Source organism: Hyla sarda, chromosome 4 (genome assembly GCF_029499605.1).
Source record: "Hyla sarda isolate aHylSar1 chromosome 4, aHylSar1.hap1, whole genome shotgun sequence".
Lineage (NCBI taxonomy): Eukaryota > Metazoa > Chordata > Amphibia > Anura > Hylidae > Hyla > Hyla sarda.
This window is the reverse complement of record NC_079192.1, coordinates 163,358,589-163,379,033: the sequence shown is the minus strand read 5'-3', so window position 1 is coordinate 163,379,033 and position 20,445 is coordinate 163,358,589. Positions and strand designations below refer to the sequence as shown.

Genomic DNA, 20,445 nt, shown 5'->3' with positions numbered 1-20,445 from the left:
GGAATTTTTTGCGCGTACGCCATTGACCGTACGGCTTAATTAATGTTATATTTTTATAGTTCGGACATTTACGCACGCGGTGATACCACATATGTTTATTTATTTATTTTTTTACACTGTTTTATTTTTTTTATGGGAAAAGGGGGGTGATTCAAACTTTTATTAGGGAAGGGGTTAAATGACCTTTATTAACACTTTTTTTAAACTTTTTTTTTGCAGTGTTATAGGTCCCATAGGGACCTATAACACTGCACACACTGATCGCTCATCCTGATCACAGGCGTGTATTAACACGCCTGTGATCAGCATTATCGTCGCTTGACTGCTCCTGCCTGGATCTCAGGCACGGAGCAGTCATTCGTCGATCGGACACCGAGGAGGCCGGTAAGAGCCCTCCTGGTGTCCGATCAGCTGTTCGGGACGCCGCGATTTCACCGCGGAGGTCCCGAACAGCCTGACTGAGCAGCCGGGATACTTTCAGTTTCACTTTAGAAGCGGCGGTCAGCTTTGACCGCCGCTTCTAAAGGGTTAATACCGCACATCGCCGCGATCGGCGATGTGTGGTTTTAGCCGCGGGTCCCGGCCGTTGATTAGCGACGGGACCGACGCGATATGATGCGGGATCGCGGCGCGATCCCGCTTCATATCGCGGGAGCCGGCGCAGGACGTAAATATACGTCCTGCGTCGTTAAGGGGTTAAAGTAAGTAAATTATACTGCAGTAAAATAAAGTAAAAGAGAGAGAGTTAACGTATAATAAACATGCTATATAATACGGTATACATAATGTATATTCATCTCAATATCTCTATGTCAAAAACACCTCTAAACCCCAATATAAACAATATCAAGAATAAAATGCTTAGACAAAATGTCAAAGGACGTCTTGTCTGATATTCAGACCATGGAGCATACAAGTAGCATATTTTATTATCCAAAAAGATTTTTTGGTTATGGTTGCTGCCCCTTGCTAACTTATTAACTTGTTCTATACCACAAAGCACAATGGGGGACATTTATCAATAATGGTATATTGTTCAGCTCACATTTGTTGTGGTCTTCTTGACATCTGTGATAAATTTGTTGCACAGAATACTCACCACAAAATAGCTGTACTTTACACAACAATTGCCGGGGCGGAGTATATGAGAAGGGGAAGGCTGGTCACATTGCCAAAGGCATTTCTTAAATTGTGGAAACGTTAAAGAGTACCTGTCATCAAATAAAACTTTTAATTTAGTATTCCTCAGAGATGAGCAAATTTTAGAAAAATTTGATTCGGCGAATTCGCCGAATTTACCAACAAACTTTGTTTCAATCTGAATTTATTTGCTGCAAATTGCTATTAAAAATGGCTATTTCTGCCCTACAGAGAGCCTCAATAGGGGTGTAGAACACTTGCTGTAACACACAAAGAGAGTAACATTGAAACAAAGTTCATAAGGTTGAAAAAAGACCAGAGTCCATCAAGTTCAACCTATAACACTAAAGAGCCCCTACTGAGTTGCAGTGTGTGCTGGATTAGTGAAATAATACTGTTATTCAGCATGACATGCAGATGAGAGTCGTCACTTTGAGAATAACTGTCTCAGAGTGGCACAATGACAGAGCCTGGAGGTGGCATCAGTATGAGGAGACCATATAGTGGCTGAACGAACCAGCCTGGACGTGGCAACAGCCTGACGAGACCATAGGGCCTCAAAATTGAAGAAAATTTAAGATATTTTTTAACAATGAAATTGAAGATTTCAAATAGATGAATCTAAAAAGTTTTATTTAATGTGCCAGCAGCATGAGGAGACCACATGGCGGTACAGTGACACAGCGGCCTGGAGGTGGCAGCAGCAGCAAGAGGGGACCATAGGGTGGCTGAATAACAAAGCCTGGAGGTGGTAGAAGCATGAGGAGACCATATGGTGGCTGAAAAACACAGCCTGGAGTTGGCGACAGCAAGAGGAGACCATATAGTGGTTGAATGACACAGGCTGGAGTTGGTTGCAGCAAGAGGAGACCATATAGTGGCTGAATAACACAGCCTGGAGGTGGTGGAAGCATGAGTAGACCATATAGTAGCTGAATGAACAGCCTGGGGTTGGTGGCAGCAAGAGGAGACCATATAGTGACTGAATGACACAGCCTGGAGGTGGCGGAAGCATGAGGACACTATATAGTGGCTGAATGACACAGCCTGGACACAGCCTGAAGTTGGCGGGAGCAAGAGGAGACCATATAGTGGCTGAATGGCACAGCCTGGAGTTGGCTGCAGCAAGAGGAGACTATATAGTGGCTGAATAACACAGCCTGGAGGTGTTGGAAGCATGAGGACACCATATAGTGGCTGAATGGCACAGCCTGGAGTTGGCAGTAACAAGAGGAGACCATATAGTGGCTGAATGACACAACCTGGAGCTGGCATCAGCATGAGAAGAACATATGGTGGCAGTATGAGACAACCTGGTGCTGGCATCAGCATGAGGAGAACATATGGTGGCAGAATTAGACAGCCTGGAGCTGGCATACGTATGAGGAGAACATATGGTGGCAGTATGAGACAGCCTGGAGGTGGCATCAGCATGATGAGAACATATGGTGGCAGTATAAGACATTCAATAATAAGAAATATGGCACTCTCCTAATTTATCGGTGCGCGAGTAGGCTCCCAAGCCCTCAATATTAGGTAGAAAAACTCGGCACAGAATTGAGTATTACTTGAATTTTATTTGGCAATCCTTAGAATCTGACGATTCGGTCCAATCGCTGCACCTTCCTTAGAGTTAGATTGCTGCTGAGGTGTGAATTTAGAGAAATACGGCTTCCTGCCGGGAGAGAGGTGTATAGAACCTAGTCTATGACTGCTAACAGGTCAGCAGTCATAGATTGCTTTCTATACACCTCTCTCCCGGCAGGAAGCCGTATTTCTCTAAATTCACACCTCCGCAGCAATCTAACTCTGAGGAAGGTCCAGGGATTGGACCAAAACGTCAGATTCTAAGGATTGCCAAATAAAATTCAGGCAGTATAAGACAGCCTGGAGCTGGCATAAGCATGAGGAGAACATATGTTGGTAGTATGAGACAGCCTGGAGCTGTCATCAGCATAAGGAGAACATATGGTGGAAGTATGAGACAGCCTGGAGCTGGCATCAGCAGGAGAACATATGGTGGTAGAATAAGACAGCCTGGAGCTGGCATCAGCATGAGGAGAACATATGGTGGTAGAATGAGACAGCTTGGAGCTGGCATCAGCATGAGGAGAACACACATTGGCAGAATGACACAGCCTGGAGCTGACATCAGCATCAGGAGAACATATGGTGGCAGTATGAGACAGCCTGGAGATGGAATAAGCATGAGGAGAAGATATGGTGGCAGAATGACACAGCCTTGAACTTGCATCAGCATGAGGACAACATATGGTGGCAGAATGAGACAGCCAGGAGGTGGCATCAGCAGTAGCGTTGGGCGTGAATATTCGCATTTCCAATTTTTATCGTGAATTTCGCAAATTCGTGAATATTGGGAATATATTCGCTATATCTTCGAAATAACGAATATTCACTTTTTTCCCGCATATGCGAATATTCGTATATGCGCATATTCGCATATGTGAATATTCGCATATTCCTTATTTTCACTTGTGGGCTAATTAGAATGATGCAAATACACTTGTCAAAGGTTATCAACAACATCCATAGTAACCAATAGTAAAGGGGCCCACTGCCTCACTGTTTTCTTCCTCGAATACGAGAATATGCGAATATTTGCATATGCGAATATTTGCATATGCGAATATAACGAATACCCGAAATTCACGAATATAAGACGAATATTCGTCTATATATTCGCTAAATATCACGAATTTGAATATGGGCAATGCCGCTCATCACTAATCAGCAGCACCCGGTGACAGAGTGGGGTGGTGGGTGGCAATATCAGTAACCGGTGAAAAAAGGAGAACTTGTTATCAGATGTGTGGCATCAGGCGGGTGGCAGGATCAGAATAGTAGCGGAGGCAGGTAGGCAGAGGAAAACGGTCTCTTTTGTAAAAGTGTTAGTGTGGACAAGTAAGTATTGAGGATATGCAGTACGTAAAACGTAACTTTTAATAATATTCTTAGGATAAAATATATGGACCCAACATTTTTTGGAAATCAAACAAAAGGAAGGTTGTGCGAAAAACACCATGTGCCACCTACACCACCAAGTATTGATGTGATGAAAATACCTCTAAAAGATGGAAGGAAACAATGTTTGGTCCATTGTAATCGGTGGGGGTAAAAACTTCCCCTGTAATGCCCTACTCTCACATTATTAATTTCCTTCTTGGTAAGTGTTACTCGCCCTAAAAAGGGCGGCCCCACACAGGAACCTCTCTATATTTCCACCTACAAACACTGCCATTTCCCAGAGTTTTTAGGTGTAAATAGTGAGAGGCTCCTTTGTGGGGCCGCCCTTTTTAAGACGAGTAACACTTTCCTCGAAAAAGTAGAAGGGAACAACATATTGTTCATTGGAGCAGGTGGCCCTCACCCTATTAATTCCCTTCTTGGCAAGTGTTTCTCGCCCTAAAAATGGCTGCCCAACACAGGAAACTCTCCCTATTTCCACATAAAAACCCTGGGAAATGGCAGTGTTTGTAGGTGGAAATAGGGAGAGGTTCCTGTGTGGAGCTGCACTTTTTTAGGGCTAGTAACTCTTGCCAAGAAGAGAATCAATAATGCTAGAATAGGGCCTTACAGGGGAAGTTTTTACCCCCATCGGTTACAGTGGACCTTCCGTTGTTCCCTTCAACCTTTCAGAGGTCTGTGCATCACATCAATGCTTGGTGGTGTAGGAGGCACATGGTGTTTTTTGCACACATTTCTTTTTTTTAGATATAAAAAAAATTTGGGTCCATATATTTTATTCTAAGAAAAGTAAAGTTTTAGCTAATGCATATCCTCAATACTTACTTGTGGTCTGATGTGGAGGAATTTCTGTAACTGGGGAGCAGCACCTTAAATATGTTTAGCACTATAATATTTGTCAAGTGTTGGTGTGGCACAATGGTCAATCAGACGAGTCAAGACAGACGAGTTCTCCTTGGGGTTACTATGGCCCCTGCCACACTAAGCACCCGCTCTGATTGCACACTACTGTCCGGGCAGGACAGCTTTTCCAGGGCAAACTCTGCTAGTTGTTGCCACAAATCAAGTTTGGCTGCCCAGAAGTCCAGCACATCTTCAAGGTGTGTTGGCATGGGCATGTCAAGGTATGCCACCACCTGCTGGTTCAGGTCCTGCTCCAGGTCTATCTGCTGCTGATGAGTTGCTTCACTATGCGGGTGAAGAAAGCTACTCATCAAGGACTGTAGACCCCTCCCCAGCAGCCATGGCAGTGGAAGGTGAGCGCAGAGGGCCCCCCGAGCCAGACCTGTGAGAGGATGGACGATGGCGCAGATAAGCATCGGCCAACTGACTACGTAGGATGTCTCTGTAGTTGGTAAGTTTGACGTCCCTCTCAGTGGGTGTAAAAAAGGCCCCCATTTTGTGCCGGTAGCGAGTGTCAAATAAGATGGAGAGCCAGAAATCATCCGGCTGCCGAAAGGTGACAGTTCATCTGTCACTACGCAAGCAAGTGAGCATGCATCTTGCCATTTGTGTAAGTGACTCTGAGGGACTCCCTGACTCCATCTCTACTGCATACTGCCACGAAGTGTCTGGGTCCTCCGTCTTGTGTTTCTCATCACCCTCCAGTTCCTCTGGCTGCGCCTGCTCCTCCTTTCCTGTCAGATGACTATAAAAACCACCCATTTCGCGAAACATAAACTGCCCAACTGTCCCCCTCTCCATCCTCCTCTCATGTGGCCATGAGATGTAGGTGCCACGTCTCCAGTGCCCTGACCAGGTATCGTTTCCAACACATGTTGTAGTAAATGAAGCAGTGGAATGACGTTGTTCATCCTGTTATCCTTGCGACTGACTAATAATGTGGCTTCCTCAAAGGGCCTGAGAAAATAGCAGTTGTCACGTATGAGCTGCCACTGGTTGACATTGAAGTTACACAGGGGAATCCCCCTATCCGCATGGATCATCAAGAAATCGGTTATGGCTTTTTTTCTGTTTGTATAGTTGGTCCAACATATGGAGGAATTCCAACGTGTTGAAACGTCACAAATCAGACTATGTTGGGGGATGCCGTTCTGACGCTGCAGCTCAAGGAGGGTGAGCTTTGAGGAGTAAGAGTCGCTGAAATGCATGCAAAGTTTCCTTCCCATTGTTAGGATGTCTTGCAGATGGGGGGAACACTTCAGGAACAGCTTGACAACCAGATTGAACACGTGTGCCATGCAGGGCGCAGGGCTCAGGCTTCCTTGTTGCAGCGCAGACAAGATGTTCTTCCCGTTATTGGTCACCATGGTTCCCATTTCCAGTTTTCGTGGAGTAAGCTATGATTCGATTTCTTGATGAATGACTTTTAGCAGTTCCTCCCCTGTGTGACTCCATTTGCCAAGGCAAACTTTATGAAGAATAGCTTGACACCGCTGTGCCCTGCACACATGGTATGCTGGAGGAGCACTGAGATTTGTCCGTGCAGCGGAGGCTGAGGACATGGTGGAAGATGAGGAGGTGGAGTTGCACACTGTCACAGGACCAACGGCCTGAGAGCATGGAGGAGGAAGCGGTGTGACCTGTCCAAGTTGCTGTTGTGGCTGTGCAGGAACCACATTCACCCAGTGGGTCGTAAAGGACATGTATTGTCCCTGACCGTAGTTACAGCTCCACATGTCAGCGCTGACATGTACTTTGTTACACACTGACAGGCTCAAGGACTGGCCCACCTTCTGTTCCACAAAATTGTGCAGGGCTGGTACTGAATTTTTTGCAAAGAAATGACGGCTTAGGACTCTCCACCTCGGCTTGGCACAAGCGATCAGTTCTCTGAAAGGTGCAGAGTCCACGCATTAAAAAGGGAGCGACTGCAGCACCAGCACCTTGGATAGAAGCACATTCAGCTTCTGTGTTTTTTGGATGATTGGGTGCTTACTGTTGTCTCTTGGAGATGGCTTTGCCGATGGATTGCTGGGGGAATGACTGACTCGAAGAAGGAGGAGCAGGAGCATTTGGAGCGACAGAAGATAGTTATGACAGACAGCTCCCTTCGGCTGAGGTGGTGGATCCTTGGCTGGCTGAAACAGGGAGTGGTGTGCCACTGGGTGATGCTGCAAGCTTGACCACTACATTGGAGCAGTGGACAATATGCTCTGCTACGCAACCTGTATTAGGCACTAATATCAGGTGATTATGGCTTTTAGTGCTCTTCTCACCCTAATTGGCTGGCTACTATTAGCTTCTCAGTTGTTGTACACACCAGTGCTGTAACACACAGTCGCTGTGTACTACACCCAAAATTGCACTTTCAATCTCTTTGGAGGAGATCAAAGTAACTGTTTGACTTGCAGCAGGGAATAGGACAGAGCCACCTAGTGGCCGTTTTTTTAGTCACATTAAAAATGTCATGACCGGCACTCCGGCCGGCCCCGCCAGCACTGTACGCTCTCCTGTTCTGGCTGCGGGTGGCTCCGGGATTCGCATTGCGGGACGCCGCCACATGTGAATCCCAGGTGTTTGCTCCCCTTCCCCGTCTGTTAGCTCGATACGCGTGCTCCCCTCCCCTAGGGCTTGTGCGTGCCCAAACTCTAAGACTTATGGGGCCAGTGCGCCCTTGATTGGTCTGCTGCTGCTGGACCTTATAAATTGCTGCACCTTCCTTTTCCAGGTGCCGGATCTTTGTGCCTTAAGCCTCTGAGAAAGCGTTTCCTTTGTATAGCCTATTGTGTTCCAGACCTCCTTGCTTGTAACCTGACTAGACTCCTTTGCCGCCTGCCTACTGACCTTTGCTTCTTCCTGACTACTCCTATTACCTTCTGTGCCGAGTTATATATGGGCAACCTGTGTGGACGGATCGTGTCAGGGGTAGCAACCTGGGTGCCGCCTGCTGCAGCAAGACCATCCCTCTGGTAAAAACCAGCAGCACCATAAACACTGCTCCCTGGTACGGTTCAGTCATTGTCCACACAGGGCAGCGATTCCACTACTCACTGCCGTTGTAAGTAACGAAAAACATATGAAGGTTGAGAATGTTAATAGAAAATAAATTGCAAAGTGTCTTATAATTACATAAGCAGCAATAAATTAAATGTTTAGCTTCATGACAGGTACTCTTTAACTTGTTTTTTTCACTTTGATTGTTGCCCATGTAATTTCTTGGTGGTACAATTGTGCTTAAGATTGTGGTCTTATTATTTTTGGACAGTAAAATTGGCTGCTATATCATTGTTAAAATCACTGCAGTTTTTATATACAACGTGTGCACTGACAGACACTTTTCCATAGACTTTAATGAAACATAGTATAAAAAAAATACTGCAGCTTGTTATACCTATTTTATTGCACTGATTTGTGAACATAGCCTTATATTTTTTCATGTACCTAAGCTTTTACATATCACACAGAATGTACTACTTATGCATTTAAGGCAGTAATTTAATATTTCATTTCATAGTAGTAGTAGTAGTAATAGTAGTAGTAGTAGTAGTAGTATAAAAACATAAACATTGTAGATAGAAATATATAGGGAAGGTTTACTTCAATTTATTTTTTAATGTATTTCATAGCATATGTTTCATTTCTTTTTATGTCGTTTGTATCCATTTTGTAAACACTTTAGGTTCTTCACATTGATCATTCAGGCATTGAAACTTTCAGTGCAGGAAGCTCCTTGAAAGTGAGAGAGGCTCTAAAGTGTGAACTGAGCAGAACAGAGTTTGCAGATTCCCTGGGACTAAAGCCTCATTCCTTGTTTGTAGAGTCAATGTTCTCTCTAGCAGATGAAGATGGGAATGGATATCTTTCATTCAGAGAGTTTTTAAATATATTATTAATTTTAATGAAAGGTTAGACTCTCATGACCATATCTAAATGTGTGTTTACATGTATCATTCCTTTAGTTTAGTAAAGGTTTCCAAATTTACCATGAAACAATGAAAAACAATATCATGACATACTATACTACTCAAAAAAATAAAGGGAACACATTGTAACTCCAAGTCAATCACACTGTCCAGGAAGCAACACTGATTGACAATTTATTTTCACATGCTGTTGTGCAAATGGAACAGACAACAGGTGGAAAGTATAGGCAATGAGCAAGACACTCCCAATAAAGGAGTGATTCTGCAGGTGGTGACCACAGACCACTTGTCAGTTCATATGCTTCCTGGCTGATGTTTTGGTCACTTTTGAATGCTGGCGGTGCTTTCCCTCTAGTGGTAGCATGAGACGGAGTCTACAACCCACACAAGTGTCTCAGGTAGTGCAGCTCATCCAGGATGGCACATCAATGCGAGCTGTGGCAAGAAGGTTTGCTGTGTCTGTCAGCGTAGTGTCCAGAACATGGAAGCGCTACCAGGAGACAGGCCAGTATATCAGGAGACGTGGAGGAGGCCGTAGGAGGGCAACAACCCAGCAGCAGGACTGCTACCTCCACCTTTATGCAAGGAGAAGAAGGAAAAGCACTGCCAGAGCCCTGCAAAATGACCTCCAGCAAGCCACAAATGTGCATGTGTCTGTACTGTGCATGCATGTGTCTGTACAGTAACTCCCCAACATGCGATGGCCCCGACATATGATCAAATCGACATACGATGGCCTCTCAGAGGCCATCGCATGTCGATGTCAGCATCGACATACGATGCTTTTATATGTCGGGGTCATCGCATTACCTGCTATCCGACAGAGCAAAATGCTTAAGCTGCTGTCGGATAGCAGTTTAAGCATGCCGGACAGGTTCACTTACCTATCCCCGCTGCTCCGGGTAAACTTCGCGATCCTCCGGCATCTTCTGCATCTTCTCCGGGGTTCGGGCCTCGTTTTTCGCCGTCATTATTACGTCGCTGTGCAAGCCGGCCCGGCGCACCAACGTAATAATGTCACCAGAAAGCGAGGCCCGGACACCGGAGAAGATGTGGAAGAAGCTGGAGGATCCTGAAGAAGACGCCGGAGCAGCGGGACAGCATCGGGAGCCCCTAGGACAACATCGGGAGTGGTGAGGACGAGGTCCAGAGCGGCGGGGACAGGTGAGTATTAAATGCACTTTTTACATTGCACGAATCCCTCAACATACGATGGATTCGACAAACGATGGGTCATTTGGAACGAATTACCATCGTATATTGAGGGACCACTGTACATGTACTGAAACTGTCAGAAACCGACTCCATGAGGGTGGTATGAGGGCCCAACGTCCACAGGTGGGGGTTGTGCTCACAGCCCAACACTGTGCCGGATGTTTGGCATTTGCCAGAGAACACGAAGATTGGCAAATTCTCCACTGGTGCCCTGTGCTCTTCACAGGTTCACACTGAGCACATGTGACAGACGTGACAGAGTCTGGAGATGCCGTGGAGAACGTTCTGCTGCCTGCAACATCCTCGAGCATGACCGGTTTGGCGGTGGGTCAGTAATGGTGTGGGGAGACATTTATTTGGGGGACGCACAGCTCCCCATGTGCTTGCCAGAGGTAGCCTGACTGCCATTGGTGCAGAGATGAGATCCTCAGACCTATTGTGAGACCATATGCTGGTGTGGTTAGCCCTGGGTTCCTCCTAATGCAAGACAATGCTAGACCGCATGTGGCTGGAGTGTGTCAGCAGTTCCTGCAAGAAGAGGGCATTGATGCTATGGACTGGCCTACCCATTCCCCAGACCTGAATCCGATTGAGCACATCTGGGACATCATGTCTCGCTCCATCCACCAACTCCATGTTGCACCACAGACTGTCCAGGAGTTGGCGGATGCTTTAGTCCACCTCATCAGGAGCATGCCCAGGCATTGTAGGGAGGTCATACAGGCACATGGAGGCCACACACACTACTGAGCCTCATTTTGACTTGTTTTAAGGACATTACATCAAAGTTGGGTCAGCCTGTAGTGTGGTTTTCCACTTTGATTTTGAGTGTGACTTCATATCCAGACCTCCATGGGTTGATAACTTTGATTTCCATTGATCATGTTTGTGGGAGGTCAGCACATTCGACTATGTAAAGACGAAAGTATTTCATATGATTAGTTGATTAATTCAGATCTAGGATGTGTTATCTTAGTGCTCCCTTTATTTTTTCGAGCAGTGTATAAGAACGCTCAAATGGATCCATTTCCATAAGAATCACAGGGTATTCATGTTTAGAGAAATGCAGCATATACATATATTATATTTTCTCAACAACATAAATTTATGTCACTACGGGGGAGATTGATCAAAACCTGTGCAAAGGAAACGTAGCCTAGTTGCCCATAGCAACCAATCAGATCTCTTCTTCAATTTTTGACAAGGCCTCTTCAAAATGAAAGAAGCAATCTGATTGGTTTCGATGGGCAACTCAGCAACTTTTCCTCTGCACAGGTTTTGATAAATCTCCCCCTATATAGTGACATAAACTCATGTTGTGAAAAGCTGGTAAACCCACACCATAGATCTCAGAATCTAATGGCCCAGGTATAGCTATCTGCCTGAAACCAAACTGATTGCATGCACAACTCAGCTTTTGTTTAACCAGTGTTCATTAAGATATATAACAAACTGAGCTGTGATTGGTTGTTATTTGAGAACCAATCAGATTTGGTTTTAGGCAGATTGATTTGATTTCCACTAAGTTTAGAGATAAATTAAAGGGGTTATCTTGGATTAGAATATAGAGTTAATTTCTTCCAAAAGCAGCACCACACCTGTTTTCAGGTTGGGTGCGGCATTGCAGCTCAGTTCTATTGAAGTAAATGGAGCCAAGTTGTAATACCACACACAAGCTGAGGACAGATGTGGTGCTCTTTTTGGAAGAAATTAGCTCTATTTTTTATTCCTGGATAAACCCTTTAAGAAAGAGCACTATCTTTCTGTATATCTATCTAAAAACATGTTTTATCTCAATGTTTTGCTCATGCAATTTTTATTTATCAATTGCAGGCTCTCCTGAGGAGAAATCAAAACTTATGTTCACCATGTATGATATTGACGGGAATGGATGTCTTTCAAAAGAGGAATTCTTTACAATGCTAAAGTAATTTGATCTTATTTGACTACACACACATATATATATATATATATATACACACACACACATTATATATTATATTATATTTTTTAATAATTTTAATTGTAAACAATATGTGTGTAATGTGTATGGCCAGCTTGACTCTGTAAAATGAAGTAAAATGAAGATAACATATTGATATTTATTATTCCAGATCTTTCATTGAAATCTCTAACAACTGCCTCACTAAAGATCAAGCAGAAGAAGTGATAGAGGTTATGTTTAAGCAGGCAGGATTTGAAAATAAGAATGAGCTTACATGGGAAGATTTCCATTTTCTACTGAGAGATCATGACAAAGAACTTCGCTTTACAAAGCTTCAGTTCAAAGGTCTGATATACCGACACATACACGCATTGTTCCCAATAACATAAAGTGGCAAGTCATTGATAATGATTTTTGACAGAGGCCTACGTGGACATTACTTTATAACTCAGATCAGTTTTAGGCTAAACTATTTGCCTCCATGATAAACTTATAGGCCCAGATTTATCAAACTGTGTAAGAGAAAAAGTGGAGTAATTTTTCCACAACAACCAATCACAGCTCAGCTTTCACTTTACCAGAGCTCGGTAGCTGAGCTGTGATTGGTTGCTGTGGGAAAATCACTCCACTTTTTCTCTCACACAGTTTAATAAATCTGGGCCATAGTCTGGAAATTTTGTATGTAGAGATACCAAATGTATACATTTTTTAAATTTTTTTGAATAAAAAAGTAATTTTTAAATAATTTTCATAACCTTTTTATACACTTTTTTAGTTGTCCTAGAGGACAGGACCTAGAGGTAGATCTGACATGGCAGTCACTGATGGCAGGTGTCATCTGCATAGAGCCCGGAGCTGAGCCTGCTCCATATTTCCTCCATATTTCCCTAACCTGACATATGAGATATATACATATTGGCCGGCATTTATCATTGTAGGTGTAAGTGAAGTATTTTTCTACTCCTTTTTTTTTGGACCTGTCTTACACTGCTTTGCTTTGGATCTGTTTTTACACAGGTATGGATGGTTCAGAGGTCTACGATGAAATGTGCAGGAGAGTTTCCTGTATTGAATCAATGGGTGAAAAAGTGTAGGTATTCCATTATCTAAAATTCTATGGAGTGATAACAACAATTAATACTTAATCATAAATGAAATTAAATCTCTATTCAAAGTAGTAGGTCCACTGAAAGCATCTGTCAGCAACCCACAGGACAGATGACAACTGTATCATTTCTAGAGGTCCAACCATCGGGACCACCATTATCAAGAAAACAGCAGTACCCTACTGCCCCTTGTAAACGGAACAGTAGAGTGATCACCCCTCTCGTCCCTGTTTATGTGACCGACAGCGATACCTGAGCACTATTTCAGTCAATCTCATAGCAGTGAATAGAGCAGTAGCCGTTAAGGTGCACTACTAATCCATCCACAAGGAGCACTCAGGGACCACTGTTCTCTTGGTTAGTGGGGGTCATAGAACTCAGAACCCCTGATCAGACAGTTATCACCTATACTGTGAATAGTTGATTAATGCCTTTAGTGGTCAAACTTTTTTAACCCTTTGATGATGTGGCCTGTTTGGACTTTCATGACTGGGTCCTATTTTTCAAAACTGGCATTAAGTGGTATTACAGTAACTTTGAAATGCTTTTAGTGAGTGAAACAATTCAAGATAGTTTTTTTTGTGATATATTGTATAGTTTTTTTTGTGACATATTAGGGGACATTTATCAAGCTCTTTAGACCACTTTTTCTCATCTAAATTTGTCGCATTGAAAGTCGCAGTCTATTTTTCTGCCACTTATCTGCGACTTTCACTTTAGATTTTTACTATTCCTCAAAAGCATAAGGCTCTAAATTAGATCGTTCTAAACATTAGGCTGGTATTTATTATTGGCGACTTATCCGCTAAAGTCGCAGAAGCTCTGTTTAGACCAAAAACTCAGACCATCCCGAAGCTGGCTTGAATGTTACTTCGTTCATGCTTCAAGCTCCTGACCTGAGCTTGCATCTTACATGCATGATCCCTGACCTCACCTAAATGTGTTTTAAGTTTGTGATCTATATATTTTTGTATGTGTTTTATTTTTTACAAAATTTTTCTTACTTTAATTATAAATGTAGTTAACATTTTAAATAATAAAAATAACAGACTTTTACATTAATGATTTCACTCAGGACAGAGTAAAGTATTTGAAAAGCTAAGAAAACTAGTTTAAACTATTACCTGAGCGAAATTACTTAAATTAGACCGTCTTCTAAAGCCTGCTGAGACTTTTCCTGTCAGGCATCTAAACTAGACTGAGTGGGGAGGCGGGAAATCCGTGCAGCAAATTTATCAAAGTCTGTGCGACTTTTCGTAAATTTGGCACACATTAAACCAGTAACAGAGACATACGCTGGTCTATCAACAGACATTAAATAGACTTTCTTAGTAAATGTCCCCCATTGTACTTTATATTAGTGCAAAATTTTGGTTGATGCATGCAGTAGTTTTTATTGGTACCATTTTTGTGATCATTCTTATTCCACTCTTTTTACTTTTTTTTTTAACAGCATTTACCAAGCGGGATAAATACAAGTGGAATAATACATTATTGTTTTATTATACAGGGATATGTGTTTATATATATATATATATATATATATATATATATATATATATATATATATATTTTTTTTTATTATTATTATTTTTTTAATGATAATATAGGGCTTTCTTGGAAAATAGGCATTCATAATTATAATTATAATAATATTAAAATAATAATAATAATTATTAATTATTCCTTTTTTTTTACACTTTATTTATTTAAAAAAAACATTTTCTTTTGATACGTTTTCCCTGTTATACTTTACTGCAGTGCATCTGTACTGCAGTATAATGTAACTGAGAAGTCACCTGTGAGACTCAGCTGCCATACTTGGCAGACAGGAGGCCATCATTTTGCCATCTGCTGCCATGGCAACAATCGGGACCCCGCAATCACATCACAGGATTGCCAATAGGGGACATGGGGAGCCCTCTCCCCCTGTCAGTCCTATAGATGCTGTGGTCAGTACTGACCACAGCATCTATGGGGTTAAAACTGCAGACACTGGCCAGATCCTGGTCTCGGCAGCTTTGGCGCTGCAGCTGCAATCTCCTGCGGTGCATCCCACAGAGCATTGAATAGAAAGGATGTATAGGTACGTCCTATCGTGGGAATGTACCCGCTGCAAGGAAGTACCTATACCTTCCAGGGAGGGATGGGGTTGAGTGGCACTAAAGATAATTTGACAGGAAGAGGTTCACTACATACTGTACTTTTATTATTGACTGCAGCTTTATTGTTTTGCCTAAAGTTTTACTTGATGTTGCACCCTATATAAACTAGAAATCTATACATTCATATTCTTGATAACAATCTATAAAGATATGTACTGTATCCTAGAATACATAAAATATTCTGATAACTCATTAACAATAAGAGTTTTTTTCCCCATAAGTTCATCGAATGTTTTAGATGAACAACGTTTATACACAGAGGCCAAAGCGGAAAAGTACCAAAGAAGCAAAGTGCATCAGAAAATACAGGAGTTCAAGCGTTTTATTGAGAATTACCGGCGCCATATCGTCTGTGTGGTTATATTCTATGGAATTTCTGCAGGGTTGTTTCTAGAGAGAGCGTACTGTAAGTATTATGGGTAGAATGCTTAGTATTTATTTGTGGAGTGCACCAAGTATTATAATATATCCTAGCATTATCCCATATAGTTATGTTAAAAAAAAGGGGAAACACAACACAGTTTGCATCTGTCTGCAAGTTCATGCACAGTCGATTAGAGTAGGAGAAAACTTTTCGTACTTATTGGAGTTGGTGTGGAAGCTTCAGTAGGTTCTTGTGATTGTAGTCATACACATATATTATCTACTGGTTTCTATCCATAAAATGTTTGTCTGACTCTAATTTTTGGCTAACTTATTCAAACTACTTGAAATGAGCTTTCTGCAACAACATGAATGCCCCTGCGGCAGGATGGGGAAATTCATAAAAACTGGACATTCTGTGAAATGAATGTTTGTCCCAAGCAAGGGTGCAAAAAAGGGCAATGGTTTCTAAGTCCCCTACTTTTACATTTGTTCCCCTTTCCTCACCTATCCATAGTGATCATATTTATAAAGGGAAACACTGACTGGTGGGCAATGTGAAGATCTTCCCATGTTAATGGCACTAAGATGACTGCCTGTTTTCCCTTCCCCCAATACAACAGTCTACATGATCTGATTTAACTTAGATCTCATCCTGTTGCTTGTGACTTACCCATAAAAAGGGAATTGTACATTTTATACAATGTGTACTTTAAATTGTAAATTAGAAGAACATCCAGTACAGGAGACATGTCAGGCCTTATTGATGCAAGTCAAGACTAGGAAGCGTCACTACAACGTTTTTAACTATAACTTTTCAGAATAAGCAGAGAGTAGCATGGGAGGTGGTGTTGACTTGTCCCGTACAACTTTCTGCTGTTGAGCAATCAGGAAGTCTAAGTTTTTGCAGAAGTTTGTCACGAATGCCATAGATTATTTTGCTGTAAGATGGATTGACCTTTACCTTTTCCACTGAGCACTGGGACTGACGGCAATATTATGTCTCAATTTCCTTGTTGAAGTTATAGAAGCAAAGTAATGCCGACAAGGATCCTACATTGATCAGCTGTTTCCCCTCACTGAAGGCTCCATGTCTGTCAGTTTTCTCTGTGCTCAACTACACAGTGTGTGGAGACTAGCTGCTCTGTTGTCTTCCATATGTAGTGCTCAGAGAGAAGGAAAGATCTTGCCCCCTAATTTTCAAAAACTCAGAAGCAGCATAGTGGGCATTATACAACAGTAATGGGCAGTGCTGTTGTGACTCCAGCATGTGAGTGAGATACAACACGTATTAAAACAGCAGCAGTGTCTGTGTCTGTCTCTGCCTCTGTGTTTCTTCAGCAGATTGTACCCCTTATTTCTTCATAGACTTCTGTGGGCTGCAGCTGTAACCTTATCTTCCAGTAAGATAATAAGACTGATTTTTAACCTCTACAGTAAGGAAAAGTACTGACATGCGACATACAATAAAGATATCTATATATCCCATTAGCTTATGGAGGACAACAGTGTCATTTTGTCCTTTGTTTAGGTGGCATGCATTGGAATTTGCAAGATGGAATAGTGAAGAATAAGATACATAAAAAAAAGCAATGTATACTCTGGGGTAAATGAAACCATGTGGATGATAGATGCCACTGGTATACATCAGAAGTTTTCCTAGGGGAGTCTCTGATGAATACTTCCAATGGCCACTGTTAGATATAGTATGAAATGAGACTTACTGTAAGAGCAGTGAATCTATGGAACTTTCTACCGCATGATGTGATTTCTGACTCAATAAACAAGTTCAAAGGGTGCTTTTCTAGAGAGTTATAACATTACAGGTTATAGATACTAGATTTATGTGGATAGAACGTCTATCCAGAGATTAATTCTGATCTCTATAATGAAGTGGGCAATTGGCATTAGCCTCATGTTTTTTTTTTTTTTTTGCCTTCTTCTGGATCAAACATAGTGGCCCTGATTTATTATTGTAAACTCAACATGTTTTGTAGGGTTGTGCGCCAGAAATTCTGTTTGCGCCAGAATGTGCACCTAAATTTGCGCCAGAATTGAAAATACCAGACAAACTCTCCATTTTACTCAGAAAACCCGAAAAAGGGGTGTGTTTGTTGGGAAAATGGGGCATGGCCACCAAAAAGGAGCATGTTCCCGACATTTTTACAAAAACCCAACATAGTTACTAAGGTTTCCACAGAAAATGTAGTGAATTTGAGCTGAGGAAAGCCCGACAAATCAGAGCATGTGTAAAAGAAGCAAAATGTAGGAAAAAGGGGAAAATGTAGGGAAACCTTAGGAAATACCGTGGTAAAAAAAAATGTAGGGAATTAAAACTCACAAAGAAACCTACACTCCACTCTTAGTAAATCAGGGCAGTAGGTTTTTAGGTTTAAGTCAATGGACTCTTTTTTTAAACCTTACAAACTATGTTACTTTGTATGTTACTTACCCACCTAATTTTACTACGGTAGTTAATTTAGAGAGAGTGTTGAGTGTAAAAGGTGGGGTGGGAGGGTCTTATAGCTGGAGAAAGGTATTTTTCTATAAGATTATATATTACATAATTTCTTATTGCTGCTTATTCTTTTGTTTTACAAGAAAGATTGAAACAACAGTCACAGTTTAAAGAGGTACTCCCATGGAAAACGATTTTTTTTTAAATCAACTGGTGCCAGAAAGTTAAACAGATTTGTAAATTACTTCTATTAAAAAATCTTCATCCCTCAAGTACTTTTTAGGGGCTGTATACTACAGAGGAAATGCTTTTCTCTTTTGGATTTCTCTTCTGTCATGACCACAGTGCTCTCTGCTGACCTCTGCTGTCCATTTTAGGAACTGTCCAGAGCAGCATATGTTTGCTATGGGGATTTCCTTTTGCTCTGGACAGTTCCTAAAATGGACAGCAGAGGTCAGCAGAGAGCACTGTGGTTGTGATAGAAGATAAATCCAAAAAAGAAAAGCATTTCCTGTGTAGTATGCAGCCCCTAAAAAGTACTGGAAGGATTAAGATTTTTTTAATAGAAGTAATTTACAAATTTGTTTAACTTTCTGGCACCAGTTGATTTAAAAAAATAAAAAAAAAAGTTTTCCACAGGAGTACTCCTTTAAGGCTGGGTCCACTCATAAAAACGTAAAAATATAAGAAAAATATTGCTGTTATTTAGGAGAAAGAGACAGACATATTTTAAATGTAATAATGTGCTCTATAAATGTCAAAGGAAAAGCAGCCATCAGGACACACACTGTTAAAAAAGAAAACTGTTGTAATTTCACTATTGGAATTATGTTTGTTTTTTTAAACATATATGTGTACTGACCACTGCCTTTCCATAGATGTTCACAGAGTACATGATAAAATATGGCAATTTTTATACCTCTTTTTTGTATTTTTGATGTGATTTTACAATGCATAAACCCAGCTTCAGATACAAAAAACATATAATGATATTTTGAATTGAACTGTAATGCAATAAACATTAAGACAAGTTTCCTATCTTTACAGATTACGCTTTTGAGTCGCATCATTCGGGCATTGGTGAAGTAACATTACCAGGCATCATTGTATCCAGGGGAACTGCTGCAAGTATCTCATTTATGTTTTCATACATACTGCTCACTATGTGTCGAAATCTCATCACTTTTCTGAGGGAGACCTTCTTAAATCAGTATATTCCTTTTGATGCTGCAGTGGATTTTCACAGACTTATTGCAAAAACAGCCGTTATATTGACAGGTTAGTACTATGCTTCTTACGATGTATAAGAACAGAAAAAGTAGTACAGAAATGAACAGCATTTACTATAGGTTTGAATTTGTATGCAAGAACATTTGTCAATCATACGGCATGATTGTAGTTTGTGATGTGCCACTCTTTATGTTGTAGATTGTATCATACTGTATCATGAGTAAAGTTAAGCAAACTTTTCAAAGGTTCGCTTTGCGGAATCACCAAACTTTTTGGAAACTGTGAGTTCAGTTCCACTCGGTCCGACTAGTAGTTTTAAAGAGTTTTGAAGGCTCATTTATGGCGACATGCGGTAAAACATGGTAACTGTTACAGCTCGCCTATTTTTTTGTCTTATTCACACCAACATAAAGCAGCATAAAGTATCCCTGTTTGTGGATAGATGCCTGCCAGTGTTAATATTCCCACAGAGGCATGGGAAGATGCAGTGGCTTTTTCCAAGCGTGTCAATAATCATCCCTTTTTTGTGGATGATGGGTTGTGTGCGTGTAGGCCTGACTAGAAGAAGGGTGATGGTGGATTGGTGTTTCCAGTAGTAGCCAGCGTACAGCAGGTGGTGGCTGACTGATATTACTAGTGTACAACGTGAGATGGTGGACTTATGTCAATAGCGTACAGCAGGAGATGGCAGACTGGTAGTAGCTGGAAAGTGGTGGTTGTGAGAACTTGGGATGGCTGATGAGGCTGCCACTACTACCACATGACACCTGGCTTCTGTTGCCGCTACCGGTATTAATACATTCTTACTGGCAGAGAACATGGTGGGGGTCTTCTGCCTCTACCCTATCCAATAACTCCTTTTCCAGACATGTTTTTTTTTGGTTACTTTTATGCTTTTTGGGTGAATTTTCACAACCTACTTGTGAAATCTTAGTTTGAATGCTCTAAACATTTTTTACGTGGCAGAGATGAAAGCACAATGAGTAGTGAAGGTGTTTGCGGAAATCTATTA

General features: G+C 41.7%; 1 protein-coding gene across 1 annotated transcript in view; it reads left to right on the top strand.

Annotated features, from left to right (window-relative positions):
* Positions 1-20,445, top strand: part of LOC130368624 (dual oxidase 1-like) — a 174,849-nt gene that overhangs the window by 118,987 nt on the left and 35,417 nt on the right. The window contains exons 19-24 of the mRNA XM_056572557.1: positions 8,708-8,933; positions 12,000-12,093; positions 12,281-12,456; positions 13,129-13,201; positions 15,604-15,788; positions 19,251-19,481. Coding sequence (XP_056428532.1) covers positions 8,708-8,933; positions 12,000-12,093; positions 12,281-12,456; positions 13,129-13,201; positions 15,604-15,788; positions 19,251-19,481 — 985 coding nt within the window. The remainder of the gene's footprint in view (positions 1-8,707; positions 8,934-11,999; positions 12,094-12,280; positions 12,457-13,128; positions 13,202-15,603; positions 15,789-19,250; positions 19,482-20,445) is intronic.